At 39.7% G+C, this 16,537-nt stretch overlaps 1 protein-coding gene across 1 annotated transcript in view; it reads right to left on the reverse strand.

The window, feature by feature from the left end:
* VWA2 (von Willebrand factor A domain containing 2) overlaps positions 1–16,537 on the reverse strand; it is a 54,632-nt gene that overhangs the window by 32,122 nt on the left and 5,973 nt on the right. Inside the window, exons 2-4 of the mRNA XM_060768460.2 lie at positions 8,220–8,281; positions 7,752–7,826; positions 1,347–1,480 (exon numbers count right to left, since the gene is read on the reverse strand). Of these exons, the coding sequence (XP_060624443.2) occupies positions 1,347–1,480; positions 7,752–7,826; positions 8,220–8,271 (261 nt within the window). The 5' untranslated portion in view covers positions 8,272–8,281. The remainder of the gene's footprint in view (positions 1–1,346; positions 1,481–7,751; positions 7,827–8,219; positions 8,282–16,537) is intronic.

The following is a 16,537-nucleotide window of genomic DNA, read 5'->3' on the forward strand; positions in this document are numbered from 1 at the left end:
TGATTCTTGTCCCTTCTCAACTGCCTTTTCCGAAAGTCTTCTAAATAGGCAATTTACCATTTAAATAATTTGCTATTCCTCTGTTCCCTGCTGCCAGATACATCCTATTTAACTTTTAAAACCTCAAGTATTTCAATATCAGGCATACAATTTGTCTTCAGAGATTTTTTATTTTATTTTTGGCAGTCCATTCAGGGTCTAGAAGGCGGAAGAACAGAAAAATGCAACTGATTACTCCTTCTTATAGCTTTACTTTGAGACTGTATTATATTTTAGAATGATTTTGCAAAATGTATATATTAATATGTGTATATTGGAGCCATGGTGGCACAGCAGTTTAAACTACTAAGCTGCAGAACTTGTTGATCGGAAGCTTGGCACTTCGAATCCACAGACAGGGTAAGCTCCCATAGTTAGCCCCAGCTTCTGCCAATCTAGCAGTTCAAAAACATGCAAATATGAGTAGATCAATAGATACCACTTCTGTTGGAAGGTAACAGCACACCATGCAGTCAGGCCGGCCACATGACCTTGGAGGTGTCTAAGGACAATGCTGGCTTTCTGGCTTAGAAATGGAGATGAGCACCACCCCCCAGAGTCGGACACGACTAGACTTGATGTCAAGGGGAAATGTTTACCTTTCCCTTTTATATATTGTTACTAGGTGACATATAATACAGGGAGTGTGGAAATTGTGAAATTGTCTCTGTGTATGCTAAAATTTGGGGATACATTTTTATACGATCTGATGAGAAACCAGTGTGAACTGACAAATATTTCAAGAAACAATGTCTTCCTTGTATCTCCACCTTGTTGTTAAAATCTGACAGTGTGTTTTCCTAATGAATTTGGATAATGAGCCAGTGGGGTGTCTCATGGTAGGTCCCATGGAGGGAAAGTTAGCCTAGGTCTGCCAAAATTAGTCATTGGATCTGTCTTCCCCTGCCACAAATGAGTTGTGATTCAGTATAGAAATAGTCACAGTCATTTTATTTAAATGATCAATTTAATTGAAAACAATCAATTAATTCAATAGCCTAGCTCTGCTTCATATTAATAAACAACAAAAACTTCCCCAAGGTAAACTAAGCAAGGCTCTCATATTAGGAAAGATTAAGGTTTATATTGCACTGGTTTAAATTTGGCTTCATGCTTTCTAAAAAATGAATGTATGCCTAATTTTCTTCACTGTGTCAGATGCCATGTATCATTTTCACAAACATAGTGGTTAGATTTTTATTGCATCCTTTGGTTGTTCCAGATGGCCTTCCCCCAGAAACATGCATGCTTGATTTATTTTATTCCTGTCCTTGTACGCAGTGTGTGGGATGTGCAACGGGGCTTACCTTTTCTGGACCAATGTCCAAGGCATCGCAAAGCTTGATTGCTAAATGTTTTGACCTTTCAAAGCTTCCTTTGCCAATGCTGTAAGATCCATCCAACAGAAACATGACATCAACTGGGGCAGAGCAATTCATCACTGGAAGATGACAGAGACATGGTATCAAAATCCACAGCTGTAATGTGGAAAAGACCAGTTGTATTGGGAGCAAGGGAAAGGGAGATTGGCTGACAGAAGGAAGAAACATGTATATTGAAAACAAAGGTTAACTGGTAATCTTTTAGAACAGAGGTGGGAAATGTGTGGCCCCCTGGCATTTGTCTCCAATTCACATCAGCCTTAGCCAGTGTAGCTGATTGTTGTTGTTTATTCGTTCAGTTGCTTCCAACTGGGACCTCATGGATCAGCCCACACCAGAACCCCCTGTTAGCCATCGCCACCCCCAGCTCATTCAAGGTCAAGCCAGTCACTTCAAGGATACCATCCATCCATCTTGCCCTTGGTTGGCCTCTCTTCCTTTTTCCTTCTATTTTCCTTCTATCATTATCTTCTCCAAGCTTTCCTGTCTTCTCATTATGTAGCCAAAGTACTTCACATTTGCCTCTAATATCCTTCCCTCCAGTGAGCAGTTGGGCATTATTTCCTGGAGTATGGACTGGTTGGATCTTCTTGTGGTCCGAGGCACTCTCAGAATTTTCCTCCAGCACCACAGTTCAAAAGCGTCTATCTTCCTTCGCTCAGCCTTCCTTATGATCCAGCTCTTGTGCCCATAGGTTACTACGGGGAATACTATGTGGATCTTCATTGCCAGTATAATGCCTCTTCTCTTAACTATTTTATCACAATTGGTTATTTCTCTCCTCCCAATAAGTAAATGTCTTCTGATTTCCTGGCTGCAGTCTGCATCTGCAGTAATTTTCGTGGCTAGAAATACAAAGTCTGTCACTGCCTCCAGGTTTTCTCCCTCTATTTGCTAGTTATCAATCAGTTCTAGTTTCCATAATCTTGTTTTTTTATGTTTAACTGCAACCCAGCTTTTGCACTTTCTTCTTTCACCTTGATTAGAAGGCCTCTCAGCTCCTCCTCACTTTCCACCATAAAAGTGGTATCATCTGCATATCTAAGGTTGTTAATGCTTCTTCCAGCAATTTTAACTCCAGCCTTGTATTCATCAAGGCTCACACATAAAATGATGTGTCCTGCATTCAAATTGAATAGGTAGGTTGAGAGTATACAGCCCTGCTGTACTCCTTTCCCAATCTTCAACCAGTCTGTTGTTCAGGGGTCTGTTCTTACTGTTGCTACTTGGTCATTATACAAATTTCAGGAGACAGACATGGTGATCTGGTATCCCCATACCACCAAGTTATACCAAGTGTAGCTGATCGTGGTGAACAATGGGAATTGCAATCCAGCAACAACCGAAGAACCACCATAGTAAAAATTCAAATACATGCCACTTTTTAGATATCCTAAAGGCACTCAATTCTGCCTGATCATAGAATCTAAGCAGAGTCAGCCCTGGATAGTACTTGAGTGAGAGTTCGCCAAAAAAATACCAGGTCCTTCTGGCTTTATTCAAGGAACAAACTAAGTATTCCTTGCCTAATAAAACCCAATGAAATTCATGGTGTTACCATGAATGCACACACAAACACAAATATTGCCCAAAAAACCTTTTGTAGCAGTATGGTTATTTGAAATGTATTTATGGTTTGACAAAAACAAATTTCATATAGCAAGTTCTGAAACTCTGTCCTCATTTTACCTGAGCACGCACCAACTTGCCTACAAAGCAATAACTAGTTGCCGCCAGTGTTTGTTTGCCAAGGTATAAGCTTCATGTTCTCAGAGAGCTGGATTAAGTTAAATATCTCTTTTCTCCTCCCAGGGAGGATCCTGTGAAAATGTTCAAATCATAACATGCCTCTGGAAAATGGAAGAAATTAGTTTCAATCATTGGAACAATTCTATATCCTTGAGGTGTGGGTGGATGTGGGCTTTTAAAGACAACAGAAATAGATAGGGAACAGGGAATTTGATGGTGAAAAGCCACTTTACTAAAAGAGAATATAGCAATACTATAAACTGGCCAGCCAGCTTCTTTGGAGATCATACAGTACAGTCAAGGTGATATTTTAAAAATCCAAAATCTTCATTCCTTAGGCTGTAGAGGCCAGTTTATATCTGTGATTCTTATGTAGTTCTATTTTTCTCTGTCTCCCCAAGCACATACGAATATAGGAAGCCGTGAAGAGACAGGGGTTGCTTTAAATTTTATTAGAGCAGCAGTATTTGGTGAGGGGGTGGAAACTAGTGTTGTATGAGAAGTCTACTTGCACAACAGCAGGTTTCTCCATCCTCTTATGTGCCCCTAGTTGCTGTCGACCACTCCTTCTTCCTTTATATTTTGAGAGAATGTAAGGACTATAATGTGGGATTGGGAATCAAGCCATTTCCATTTCCAACGAAACTTGAAAAAAAGTCGATCAGTGACAAACTGAACTGAATTCTGTATAGGGATCTTTAAGAACATATATCCTAAACTGTTTTCATAGGCCTCTTCCACACAGCTGAATAAAATCCCACATTATCTGCTTTGAACTTAATATATGGCAGTGTGGACTCAGGCAACCTAGTTCAAAGCAGATATTATGGGTTATTCTGTTTTAATAGTCTGGGTTATATGGCTATGTAGAAGGGCCCATTCTTTAAAAACTTCCCTGGAACTGCTATGTGTATAGCAGTAAAGCAAGGTTTTCTTTTAGCATTATGCTTTAAGCTTCCTCTGATGTTTTAATGATCTGTTATGCTGTTATGCCCCCGGTGGCGCAGTGGGTTAAAGCACTGAGCTGCGACCTTGTTGATCGAAAGGTCGCAGGTTCAGTTCCGGGGAGCGGCGTGAGCTTCCGCTGTCAGCCCTAGCTTCTGCCAACCTAGCAGTTCGAAAACATGCAAATGTGAGTAGATCAATAGGTACCGCTCCGGTGGGAAGGTAACGGCGCTCCATGCAGTCATGCCGGCCACATAACCTTGGAGGTGTCTACAGACAACGCTGGCTCTTCGGCTTAGAAATGGAGATGAGCACCACACCCCAGAGTCAGACATGACTGGAATTAATGTCAGGGGACTACCTTTACTTTTACCTATGCTGTTTCTATCCCTCTTATCTCCCAACTGCTAATTATTACCTTTATGTGTGCTTTAAAACAAAAGCTTGCCACTTAACCACAGTATAAGTCTGATTCATGGAAAGTGTGATATAAAATATGCTAATAAAATAATACAATGGAATCATAGCATTTATAGAAATGGCGGTTAATAATACCGCCATGAAACTAAATCAGTTTCTGTTATGTTTGGTCTGCAGTTATTGAGATTCATTTTGCTTATGTGTACAGGTCTGAATAAGAGATTACTGGACAAAACCAACATTATTAGGATAGGTGACCAGACCAAACATTTTTAGACCCCACCACTGTGTAACCTCAGAGGCTGGTTGAAGAATGGAATTATAGACCTTAAATGAAATTTTCTTATGGACTTCATCGCACTAGAGAATGAATCTACTTTAAATCCAGTTGCTGCCTCTTGCAGAATTCTGGGGTTTGTAGTTTAGGGAGGAGCCTTTAACAGCCTCACTAATCTAAAAACCCCAGAATTTTGCATGAGGCAGAAACCGGATTTATAGTGGAATCATTCTCTAGTGCAGACATCCTCAAACTGCAGCCTTCCAGCTGTTTGGGCCTTCAACTCCCAGAATTCATGACAATTGAACAAGTCTGTTAGGACTTCTGGGAGTTGGAGGCACAATCAGCTGGAGGGCCACAGTTTGAGGATGCCTGCTCTAGTGTGATGAAGTAGATGTGATCTAGAATTCTAGCCTTATGCGGTCTATGTGACTTCCTGTGTTGCATTAGCAACAATGGGCAGAAGCCAGGCAGCAGAGGCTTCCCCCGTCAAATGTGACACGGTCCTCAGACTACAATCCCAATCAGCCACGAATGGCATGGCCAAATGACAATGAAAACTGTACTCTGGAAGGCTCTCTGATTGAAAGTGCACAATGTAGCCAGAGTGTATGTGATTATTGTTGGAATTCAACCCCACACTGCCCAAGTCCTCAAGTCCTCAACAAGCAGCAGTTAATTAGTTTAGAAGAAGCTGAGGGTTTCCCTATTCCCATGTTTCCTGTATGACAGTTGGGAATGTATCTAATTTATTCTCTCCTCTCTGTTTCTGCTCTCGTTCTGATTGGTTGTGTAGAACGGATACTCTTCTACTGCATGCCTTTGCTTTGACTTCTGATTCTTACATCTTCCTATCTGCTGTGTGTATTGAGATCTCTCTCTGCTTGTGTGTCAGGAGAGATATAGTGATTGTTTTTTCTTTCTCTTTGAAACCTTAGAAGAGATTGGTGTTAAGAGTAGCTCAGATCCAGATATTTACCATAAGAAAGGAAGTTATTTTCTATTGTAAATAAACATTTTGTGATTTTTATGATTGGACTCTGCATCTTTGCTTGCCTAAGTTCTTAATTCTTTACAGCCACATCTAATAGCACTTCACACTTTGCTTGCTATGAGCTTATTTATTTATTGTGTCAGGAGCAAACCAAAACAGCTGCATTGCATTAAAAACAAACAAACAAAACATAAAGTTTGCAGACTTGGTATTCTATTAAATGTCCTTTGACCAGTAGCTGGCCACTTGGAGTGCCTCTGGTGTTGCTGCAAGAAGGTCCTCCATTGTACAAGCTGAGTGCTCAACTATTAGTATCCCGTTTTGTGTTTTGGATGCTCTGCTTTATTTTGGATAGTTTTATCTTACAATTTTAACATATGTGTGACATATATTTGATGTGGTGAAAGTGCAGTCTTCTAGCTGTTGTTGGACTACAAGTCCCAGAAATCCAGACATCATAGATAGCCAATAATGAAGCAATGGTGAGAAATTCCACATCAATAATGTATATAAGGCTGTTATTGTTGTTTTATCCTCTAATTGTAAGCAGTTTGGCATTTTAATTTCTTCAGAGAGTCTGGGACAGAAAATGAACTATTGTAAATGCAAACATCTCAGTGTAAAAAAAAAAGAACAGATTTTAGAATAGAATATAATGGCAAAAGTATATTATCAAATAATATCGCTTTCTCTTTTGTCCAGCTTTCTATCTTTATCCCTCTTAGTATGGATTTCTGCCTAGTTAGTAGGATTTAAAATCAGATTAGCACTTCCCCTCCATAACAGATTAAAATAGATTCAAAGTTTGAGTGAATTCCACCGAAGGCACCAAAATTTGTATTGGACAATAACACTGTTCATTACTGTCCATTGATAGTCCATTACAATTCTAATTCAACACAGTAAACACAGTGAGTTATTTTGGCAACAGAGAATAATGCTAGCTAGAGGTGTAATTATCAAAAAGTAGAGGCAAAATCTATGAGATTTCATAGCCAAAGGAGTCAAGCAGGACAGTTCACGTGCTGTATCAGTAGTAGAGAAGAAAAGTATGGAGAAGGCTGACATAAGAATATTTTTTCTGATTTTACATTACATACACACAATAGAGAGAGAGAGAGAGAGAGAGAGAGAGAGAGAAGGAGGGAGGGAAGGCGCAGCTGCCATCAGACAATATTTTATTAAGTAAGGTGTGTGGCACTTAAATGCAAACAGTAGAAGGGGTTTTAATGGGATATTTTGTGCTCTTATCACTTCTATTCTTACCTTTTAATGCATGTTTTAAACTGTTTTAACAGTCTATCTAATAGAATTGTTTAACTTTCATGCAATAAGATTTTAACTGCACTTCATTTTAACTTGTTCTAAGGTAATTTGGTGTTTTCATAATTAAAAAGCCAGGAAAACAAACAAATAAATCTACGTACTTTAACTTGTCAAGATGTCCTCTGAATATCATATGAAGTCTTATTGTGAGGAACCATTTTTTTCAGCAATGAAAGGCTTTCCTCATTCTTATCCACCTATCCTAATCTCTCTTAGTTTTAAAATGAGCACCCATTCATATTATTGAAAAGTAGCATTGTATTCTTGAACTCCTACAATAACATCCTACGAAATCCTGGGATTTCCAGTTTGCTGAAGCCTTATTGCTTTTGGCAGCAAATTTTAAATTACTAGCCATTTCATGTGTGCATTTTCCATCACTTTGTTCTTTGTGGATGTTCACTATTCAAACCTTAACCCATTCATATGCACAAATCTCTATTTGGGCTGAGCCAGGGTTATGTTCTGAAATGTGGAACAGGCTTGACACTCCCATGTCTCATTCATGAGGGGTATTCCAAGGGATAATTGGGAAAAGAAGAAATACATATGAATGTGCAGCAAGCTGGAAAAATAGATATTCAAACCACCTTTTGGGATAGGAAACAAATTGACTTACGTTGACCGGCAGCTGAAATTTTTGCAATGATTTCCTGGCTGACATATAGTTCTTGTGTGCTCTGGGACATCAGTGCTGCAGGATCATTAAAATATTGTTAATTAATCTCTGATCAACATGCCCTCTGCTTCTCACTCCTCTAGTTCATTTTGACAAGCTGGATTATCAGAAGCGTAGCTAAGAATCATTATGTTGCTAAAAAGCCAAATGAAATATTAAATAAGTGGAAATTAGAAAAAATGATCAAACCAAGGTATTGTCCTAAAGATGTGAAGTTAAGGAGTTTGCAGAAATGATATTACTCAATTATTGTCCTAATTCCATGTCTTGGTTGACCTTTAATAAGCAAACGTTTAGTAAAAGAATGAGATTTGCCCTGCACTGAGTATCAGATTATTCTTGTGTCTCCCACATCATATAAAAAAAATCCACCCATTATTGTTTAAAAAGTGTAAATAAGATATTTACCTTGGGAAAGCAGGAAAATACACGTTGATTCAAACAAGAGCAAAAGGCTCATGATTGAAGAACTAGAAGAAAAGAAAGAGAAATGTTACTGCAAGTAAAAGAATGAGATAATTCACTTTTAAAAATTGTGTTCGTAATTTTTTAATTACCAAATAAACTAATCTAAAAGGAAAGCCAACTTAGTTTAGTTGTCTGACTATTGGGCTATGACTCTGGAAACCATGGCTTGAATCTCCATTGCACCACCTGACATCTGTCAGGAAGTAGCAGCCTGTAATGAAAGGGCCAAGGCACTGACATCTCCGGCCCATCCTCTGTTCGAACATCGGCCAGCAAGCCAACACCTTAAATCAAGAAATAGCTTCCTAACATCTATAGAGATTCTCGCAGGAACACCTCAGCAAGTGAGTCCAAAAGTGGCAGGTTAAAACCCGGAACCTCAATTAGTGGTTGATACCAAATTGAAAGCTCCTCCTGGGCACACAGAAGACTGGGCAACTTGGAAAGTGCTAAACAGACTGCGCTCTGGTACCATGAGGTGCAGAGCCAATCTTAAGAAATGGGGCTACAAAGTGGAGTCCACGACATGCGAGTGTGGAGAAGAGCAAACCACAGACCACTTACTACAATGCAGTCTGAGCCCCGCCATATGCCCAATGGAGGACCTTCTTACAGCAACACCAGAGGCACAGAAGTGGCCAGCTTCTGTTCAAAGGAAATTTAGTATAATGCCAAGTTTTTAACTTTGTTTGTGGTTTTTCTATACAATATAACTGTAATCTCAATTCACTTCTGACACAATAAATAAATAAATAAATAAATATGGAAACCCCTGGATGACCCTTGACCATGTCGTACCTTCTTTGACCCAGAGAAAGGTAAAAACATCCCCTCTGATTTAGAGATGGGAAGGCCTGGAAACAAACCAGAAAAATTGGGAAAATGGCAAAAAATGGGGGGAAATGGGGGGGGGGGACAGAAAAATGGGGAGGAGGGAAAGACCCTGTTTTCCCCCACAATTTTTCATTTTTTTATAGGCCTTTCTTTCTCTACTCTGACCACAACATGTCAAGAAAATCCTGTGACAGTTTCAGCTAAGGTTGCCATAAGTCAGAAATGACTTGAAAACATAGAGCAACAACAAAACTAGTGTACTGGAGACAGCTACTGATATTTTCCCCTCTCCTGATGTAATGGGAGGCATTATCTGCTCCTTACACATAATTAATTAAACAAAAGGCAGTGTAGGAAAGATTTAGTCTAAAAAATATGAATAGTTGTAGTCATTTAACTAGTCCAGGGGTCAATTAGACAATCAACATAGTACAGTTCCTAACATGTGTCTTGGCAGTAACTGCTCATAACTCCCACACTCTCCCTTTTCCCATAATTTGGGAAGCCCTGGAGGAATACAGCTTTAGCTTTTATCTTAGTACTCCTTCTGTGCTGGGAGAGGTGTCCTAATTTCACAGTTCATGAAAAAGATGATTCACAGTGCCAATGCTGGAGGCAGGCTCCATAGTTGTCAACGTTAGGTTGGGCTCAGACCCATGAAGCTGAGGATCTCAGTTTTCCACTGGTGTTTAGCCTTATTTTTCCTCTGCCTAGATACCTAAACCCTCCAACATTTCACAGATGAAAACCAGAACATGTATGGCCAAGGAATTTTTGAGTGTGGTCAAAATGGCAAAATATTAGTTAGGAAGAATGCACAAACTAGAAGAAGCTAAACAGGCTTGCTTTTCCATGAGCCTGCAGGAAAGGATAATAATTTAAACAAGATAAAACACATTAAATAACTCAGCAGATTACAACACCTTTAAAAGAGTCTGGAAAAGTAATGTGTATTACCCTTAGTTTTTATTCTTCTTTAGATGTAATCTGATCACAGATCAGAGTTTGGATTATTCTGAGTTTTTCACAGTTTCAAGGAAGTCTGGATTGTTGGAATGATCATACCCATCAAAATATTTTTCTGCCAATGCAGAGCAATTTAACTCCAATGCAATCACACCATGCCAAGGTGCATAGCGTCTAAGGCTAACTACGTATGTTGACTGGCTCCCAAGGCAGAAAACTACTATACAAAATGAAGATGACCATATTCATCCATAAAAACAAACTCATAGTCCAAAACTCATAGGAGATTATACCTTTATTTTATAAAGATCATCTACAATTTCATAGCAATGTGCAGGCTTTTTTATGTTCTCCAGATGTTTAAGCAGGGTGGCAAGAAATGGGAGCAGAAAAGTATCATGAAATTATTATGAAAACAGTAGCCAGATGCATTGTTTTGGAGTCCCCAGTGGTGCCATGGGTTAAACCCTTGTGCTGGCCAGTGGTTCTTTTCTCTTTTGCTCCCTAACCTGTCTTAACTATTTTATCTACTTCTATTTGAGTAAGCAAAACCAAAATGCTGACAAGCCTCTCCTTTCATTTCAATATAATGTCTTTCCAAGCAACTTTTAAAAGAGGGAGAAAGAGATAATTTGGAAAATTAAAACAAACTTTCCAAAAATAACTTCATAATAAGGTATCCTGGCTCCAGGCATGTAGCCGGGGGGGGGGGGGCTTGAGGGGCTTCAGCCCCCCCCCCCCCCAAATTCTCATGGTGGTCCGCGAGAAGGCCTTACTGGTACATTATTTAAACTGTTATGTTTATTCATATCATGATCTGATCACCATGCTCAATATATCCCATATGCATGGGGGTATTGGGGTAACAATACAAAAGGTTTGCTAGGGTAGACCCTCTTTCACTCAGACTCAGCCCCCCCCCCCCCCCGAATCAAACTCAGCTCCCTCCGAATCAAAATCCTGGCTATGGACTTGCCTGGCTCACTTATGCATATGGATTGTTAGATACAGGATAAGCGTCTTGCAAAACTGTGGATCTTCTGAAAAAAAGGTTACCTAGTTTGGAAAAATCTCTTCTAACAAATGTTTCTGTTATGGCAAACTGGAATATAAGTGATTGTACTGCAGTATATATTCTACAGTATATATACTTTTAAGATCCTGCTGCCAAAGAAAAGTAAAAATAGTTCTACAGGCTGGTGCACATTTTTTTGTTGTTGCAGATTACACTTGAGTACCTTTCAAATTTACGAGCTACTTTTAAACCTCCATATGCTGCTCTAAATAGTAGTGGCACTTTTGAATAAACATAGATCTGGCCTCTATCGAGTTGACTAGTGCCCAAGTTTACTCTAGCAAAAACTTTCCATTAAAATTGTGCCTGGAAACCGTAGGCTGGTGATTTTTGCAGAAGGCTGCCATGAGTCACTGGTGAGTGTTGATCTATTCTTTGAGAGTCATGCACTATGCTATATTTAGCCCTTCATTGCCAATTTATACAACTTCATTTAAACTTTGAGATTTTAGATATAGTATCTTGTAGCAGGTTGTGGTCTACATTCCTGGGAAAGAGTGTATTTTTCTGTATCTTGGCAGACAGGCAAATAAGAACTAGAGATACAGAAAACTTGGTGCTAGTTTTCAGTGGCTTCTTCATCAGGTGCTTAAAAATCCGGCATGGGATACAAAACAAATATCCTGACGGTCATTAAAACATGCTGGCCTGCTGCTTGCAATTTTGATGTTACAATGAAAGTGTTTTCATGCAAATACAAACTTGTGGCTTTTTGCCCTCAATAGAAGGGTCAAAATAGATCTCTAGGGAAACATGGCTACAGCAAAGAAACAAAAGTCTTTTCAGTCCTTCCCTCACAGCATTTGCCTTTGTTGATTACTTATCTTCAGGGGTGCAGAGGGAAGTGGGGACATAGCTTTCTGCTTGTATGGAAACATTCTCATTTTAACATTCATAACCACAGTCTGCAGACCAGTAGTAGATTTTTGTAGCTTCAACAGTGTCACTTTTGTTTCCCTCTATTATTTTGTTACTAAATTTGCCTGATGCAGAAATGAGGGTGTATAATGCCGTATCTCTTTCTGGTTGGCCTATTAAAGACATTGCTAATATGTGTTTTGGATCTTATTTAATGGTCAACAGGATGGCTCCTGTATTTTTTAGACACACGGAGAAAGAGATGGTGCATGATATAGGTTTATCCAAGCATATCTGGGCTTGATCAGGACAGACAACTGTGGCCTTCCAGATTGTTGGATAACAAATCCTTTCAGCTTTAGTCAGTAAAGCAATGGTAAGAAATGCTGGGAGTTAAAACAACAGCTGGAGGATCACAGTTGCCAACCCCAGATCTAGACTGAAGATAAACAGATAGCTCTATGATCCTTTGAGGAAAAATTGTCCTACAGATGTATATGCTGATCTGACATCCACCCATTTGTCCTCTAAGGACCTCATCAGATGGGCGGGATAAAATGTTGGACAGCGGGGTAAGGCATGGGACATTGGAGGGAACCACCAGGCTCTGTTCCCTCCTATCCGGGTCTTTTTTCTTCCCATGTCATTTCCCCACTACCTCTTCATCTTCTTCAGTGAGAAGTAGGGTAAACACCCGACTCCTCCAGGGGCACACCAGGCTTCATTTCTCTCCGCTGCTGAAATAGAGCCCCAAGGAGCTCCATCAGAAGTTGCCCAGTGTCATGTGATGGACTCCATGGGACTCTGTTCTGACAGCAGAGAGAAACGGGGAGTAGATGCTCCTCTCGCTGCATCTAATGAAGTCCTAAGATAAATTTATTTGGCTAGAATAGTCAAAACTTTAGCAGTGGAAGAACCAATTATGATGGTATATTAGTAACGTAGATATTTGACTTTTCCAAGTTACTTGAACTATCCTGAAACTTCATTCTCCTATTTTTCATATGGACATATGAACTGGCTGTGAGGCACATATGGCTGTCCATATAATGTTAAACTCCTCCCACCAGACGTTCTGATAGCATGGCAATGATCTGGTATTATGGGAGTTCATTCCTAGAATGTATGGATGTCTGGAGATTTCTGTGTTCTGATGTACACATTGAGTCTTCAAACATACATCTTTTCCCCTTACCAAATATAATCAATCTTTCCCGTCCCAAAAACCTGGATTGTATGCATAGCATGCTGTTTAGAATTACTCAGACCCAGCAGTAGTGTTTTGAGTGTTGATTCTGGGATTCTAGGAGACAAGAGTTCAAGTTTGAGTGGCATTCCAACCTCTTTCAACTTTGGTGTTCTGTATTTAATCAAAGAAACCTACAGATATAACAGCAACCCAGGAGTCCTTCTACTATTTTGTTTCCTTTGTTCTGTACTCCATCTTTTGGCACATGCCAGGATGATAAGAACACTTTCCCCCATTCCCTAAGGGCACAAATTCACAACTCCAGAACTACCTAAGTGCAAATTTCTGAAAACAGGCCCCCACTTGTCAGATCTGGCAGGTGAGCAAGGGAATCCATCACAACACTGAATTTGGGGAGATAAAGATGTTTTCATGCCCTTCTTATCTCTCCTTGAAATCTTTTTTTTCCACCTTGCTGCCCTACTTTACTCTTTTAGAGGAAGACGTGAGCACAGAAAACAACACATATTTACACTAGTCTTTTAATATCAGTTTTCAGATCAGTATCACTGAAGGATTTTGAATGTTTAGATTTGCAAATGGGAATGGGACTTCAACTGAGAGGTCAGAAGTGCATTCTCAATGCACATACATACAATTAAGACATGTAAGGCAAGTATGTTAATCTTAAGCATATGTCTACCCTGCATATGTGATGAGAAGGAGGCCAATTTACCAAACAAGATATGTGAAAAAAGAAGGTGATCCAAAACTGAACATTATGCTTGATGGGAAGCCAATGTACCAAAAAGAGAGAAACTCATGAGGTTTGAGTTTTCTCATACAATTTCTCAAAAGAGGTTACAGCACTTGTACAACATCATCATTTTAGTAAGAGAGTAGTCATAAAATACTATTGTAAGGAAATGCTTACTTGTAATGCTAGCTAGCTGTTACAAAAGGTTGCTACAGAAGTACTGCAAGACCCTTCCTTGTGTAGATACAGCTGTAATTTCAAAGATCAACCAAGATGCAGATCAATCAAGAACGAAAAATGGAATGTTGGTGGACAGGAAAAGAGATGTAAAGATGGGCTTAAAGCTAACCTTAAAAACTGTGGCATAGACTCAGAGAACTGGGAAGCCCTGGTCTTCGAGTGCTCTAACTGGAGGTCAGCTGTGACCAGCAGTGCTGGGGAATTTGAAGAGGCACGAATGGAGGGCAGAAAAGTGTGTCAAGCAACCCTGACTGGAACAGCCTTCCACCTGGAAACCGATGTCTCACTGTGGAAGAACATGTGGGTGAAGAATAGGGCTCTACAGTGACCTACGTATATGCACCACCAAGACCCTAAACTTAGAAGGCAATCATACTTGGACAATGAGGGATCGCCTAAATAAGTAAGTAAGTAAGTTACAAAGGGCTGATACAGAAATACTGCAAGACTGTAATTTTAAAGATCAACCAAGATGCAGATTCCTATTTATTAAATTCCTATTTATTATAATCCTATTTATGTTTTGTTAGAAGCAAGAGACTTTTTTATTTTAAGCCTTCCAATGCAAATAGATACATCTGTTATTATGAATCATAACTTTTGAGGAGGATGGGTGAGTCAATTAGATTTATGTTTACTTTGGCTGACAATTTCTAAACATCTAAAGAGAATTTCTTTCTGTTTGCATGGAACCGCTCAAGAAATAGCAGTTTTTAACAGGGCTCTTGTTTGTCAAGACTGTTATAACCCTCACCTGTACTGCATTCTGAGGACAGAAATCCCATGCTTACAGTCCTCGGGCTTGATTTACCATGTTCTTGCTTTGGGGTTCATAGGCTTGGGACCTACCAACATGCCAAATGCAAAATACATAAACTTGTAATAAAAAGAACAAGGAGCTGTTGAGCTAGGGAATAGGGAAATCTGCCAATGTCATTTTTTTACACATTTGATTTTTAAAGCCTTCAAAACATTATGGAAAAATAGCACATTATGTTGAATTCTCCAGATACTAACTTGATTTCTTCACCCCTTTAAATCTACCAAATTTAACAGGTACAGCTGTTCCTAGAAATGAGAAGCCTACATTCTAGCTCATGGCCTTGCCGAACAAAAGAGGCAACAATCCTAGTTCAGCAGTATATGCTGGGATCCATATCTAGACTTCTAAGAGTTAAGCAGTCTGTATCTTTAGCCAGGCTAATCTGTCTGTTTATGTTTTGTCTATGTGCAGAGTTTTCAAATCTCATTCTCTTCTATCTTTGGTATGAAAAGGTTTGTTCATTTTGGAAAATTCTTATGAAAAATGAGATGAAGTGGGATTATCACCTGTATCTAATCTGACCTGAAGAATGTGCTTTTAGTACCAAACTCAATTGACCTCGTATGAAAGCCAACATATAGCTCTTCCAAGATGTCGTCACAGAGGTACTCCTGGTCAGTCGAAAGGCCGAACAGGGTATAGGGTTGCAGCCTGTACTGGACGGGGTTACAGTCCCCCTGAAGACACAGGTTCACAATTTGGGAGTTCTCCTGGACTCATTGCTGAGCCTGGAACCCCAGGTTTCAGTGGTGGCCAAGAAGCATTCACACAAATAAAGCTTGTGCACCACCTGTACCTGTACCTTGAGAAGTCAGACTTCGCCATGGTGGTCCATGCTCTCATCATATCTCAAATAGACCACTGCACTGCACTCTACATGGGATCGCCTTTGAAGACTCTTCAGAAGCTTCAAGCAGTCCAACAGGCAACAGTCAGGTTACTCACCAAAGCAGCATACAGGGAGCATACAATCCCTTTACATCAGCTTTCCCGGCTGCCAATCAGCTACCGAGCACAATTCAAAGTGCTGGCTTTAGCTAGACCCTAAATGGTTCCGGTCCAGCTTATCTATCCAAATGTATCTCTCTTTACAAACAAGTACGAGCACTAAGATCTGCCGGGGAGGTCCTGCTCTCCGTCCCACTGCCGTTATAAGAACGATTGGGAAGAACAAAAGGCAGGGCTTTCTTGGTGTTGGCCCCTCGGCTGTGGAACTCTCTCCCTAGTGAGATTAGATCAGCTTCCTCCCTCTTGATATTCAGAAAGTAAGTCAAAACCTGACTGTTCAAGCAGGCCTTTGGCGAGTGACAGAAATGCAGTTTCACATCCTATGACAACGCAATTAGAAATTAAACCGCCAAATTATGATTAAGGGATTGGTGCAATTGTTTTTGTTTTTTTTTTGTTGGGGGGTTATTACACTTAATATGTTTAAAGGGTTTTTAATGTGTATTTATATGTCTATTGATCGTAGTGATTTTATGTTGTTTTATTTGTTTATGTATAATGAGGCACT

This window comes from Anolis sagrei, chromosome 3 (assembly GCF_037176765.1).
Source record: "Anolis sagrei isolate rAnoSag1 chromosome 3, rAnoSag1.mat, whole genome shotgun sequence".
NCBI classification, from domain to species: domain Eukaryota; kingdom Metazoa; phylum Chordata; class Lepidosauria; order Squamata; family Dactyloidae; genus Anolis; species Anolis sagrei.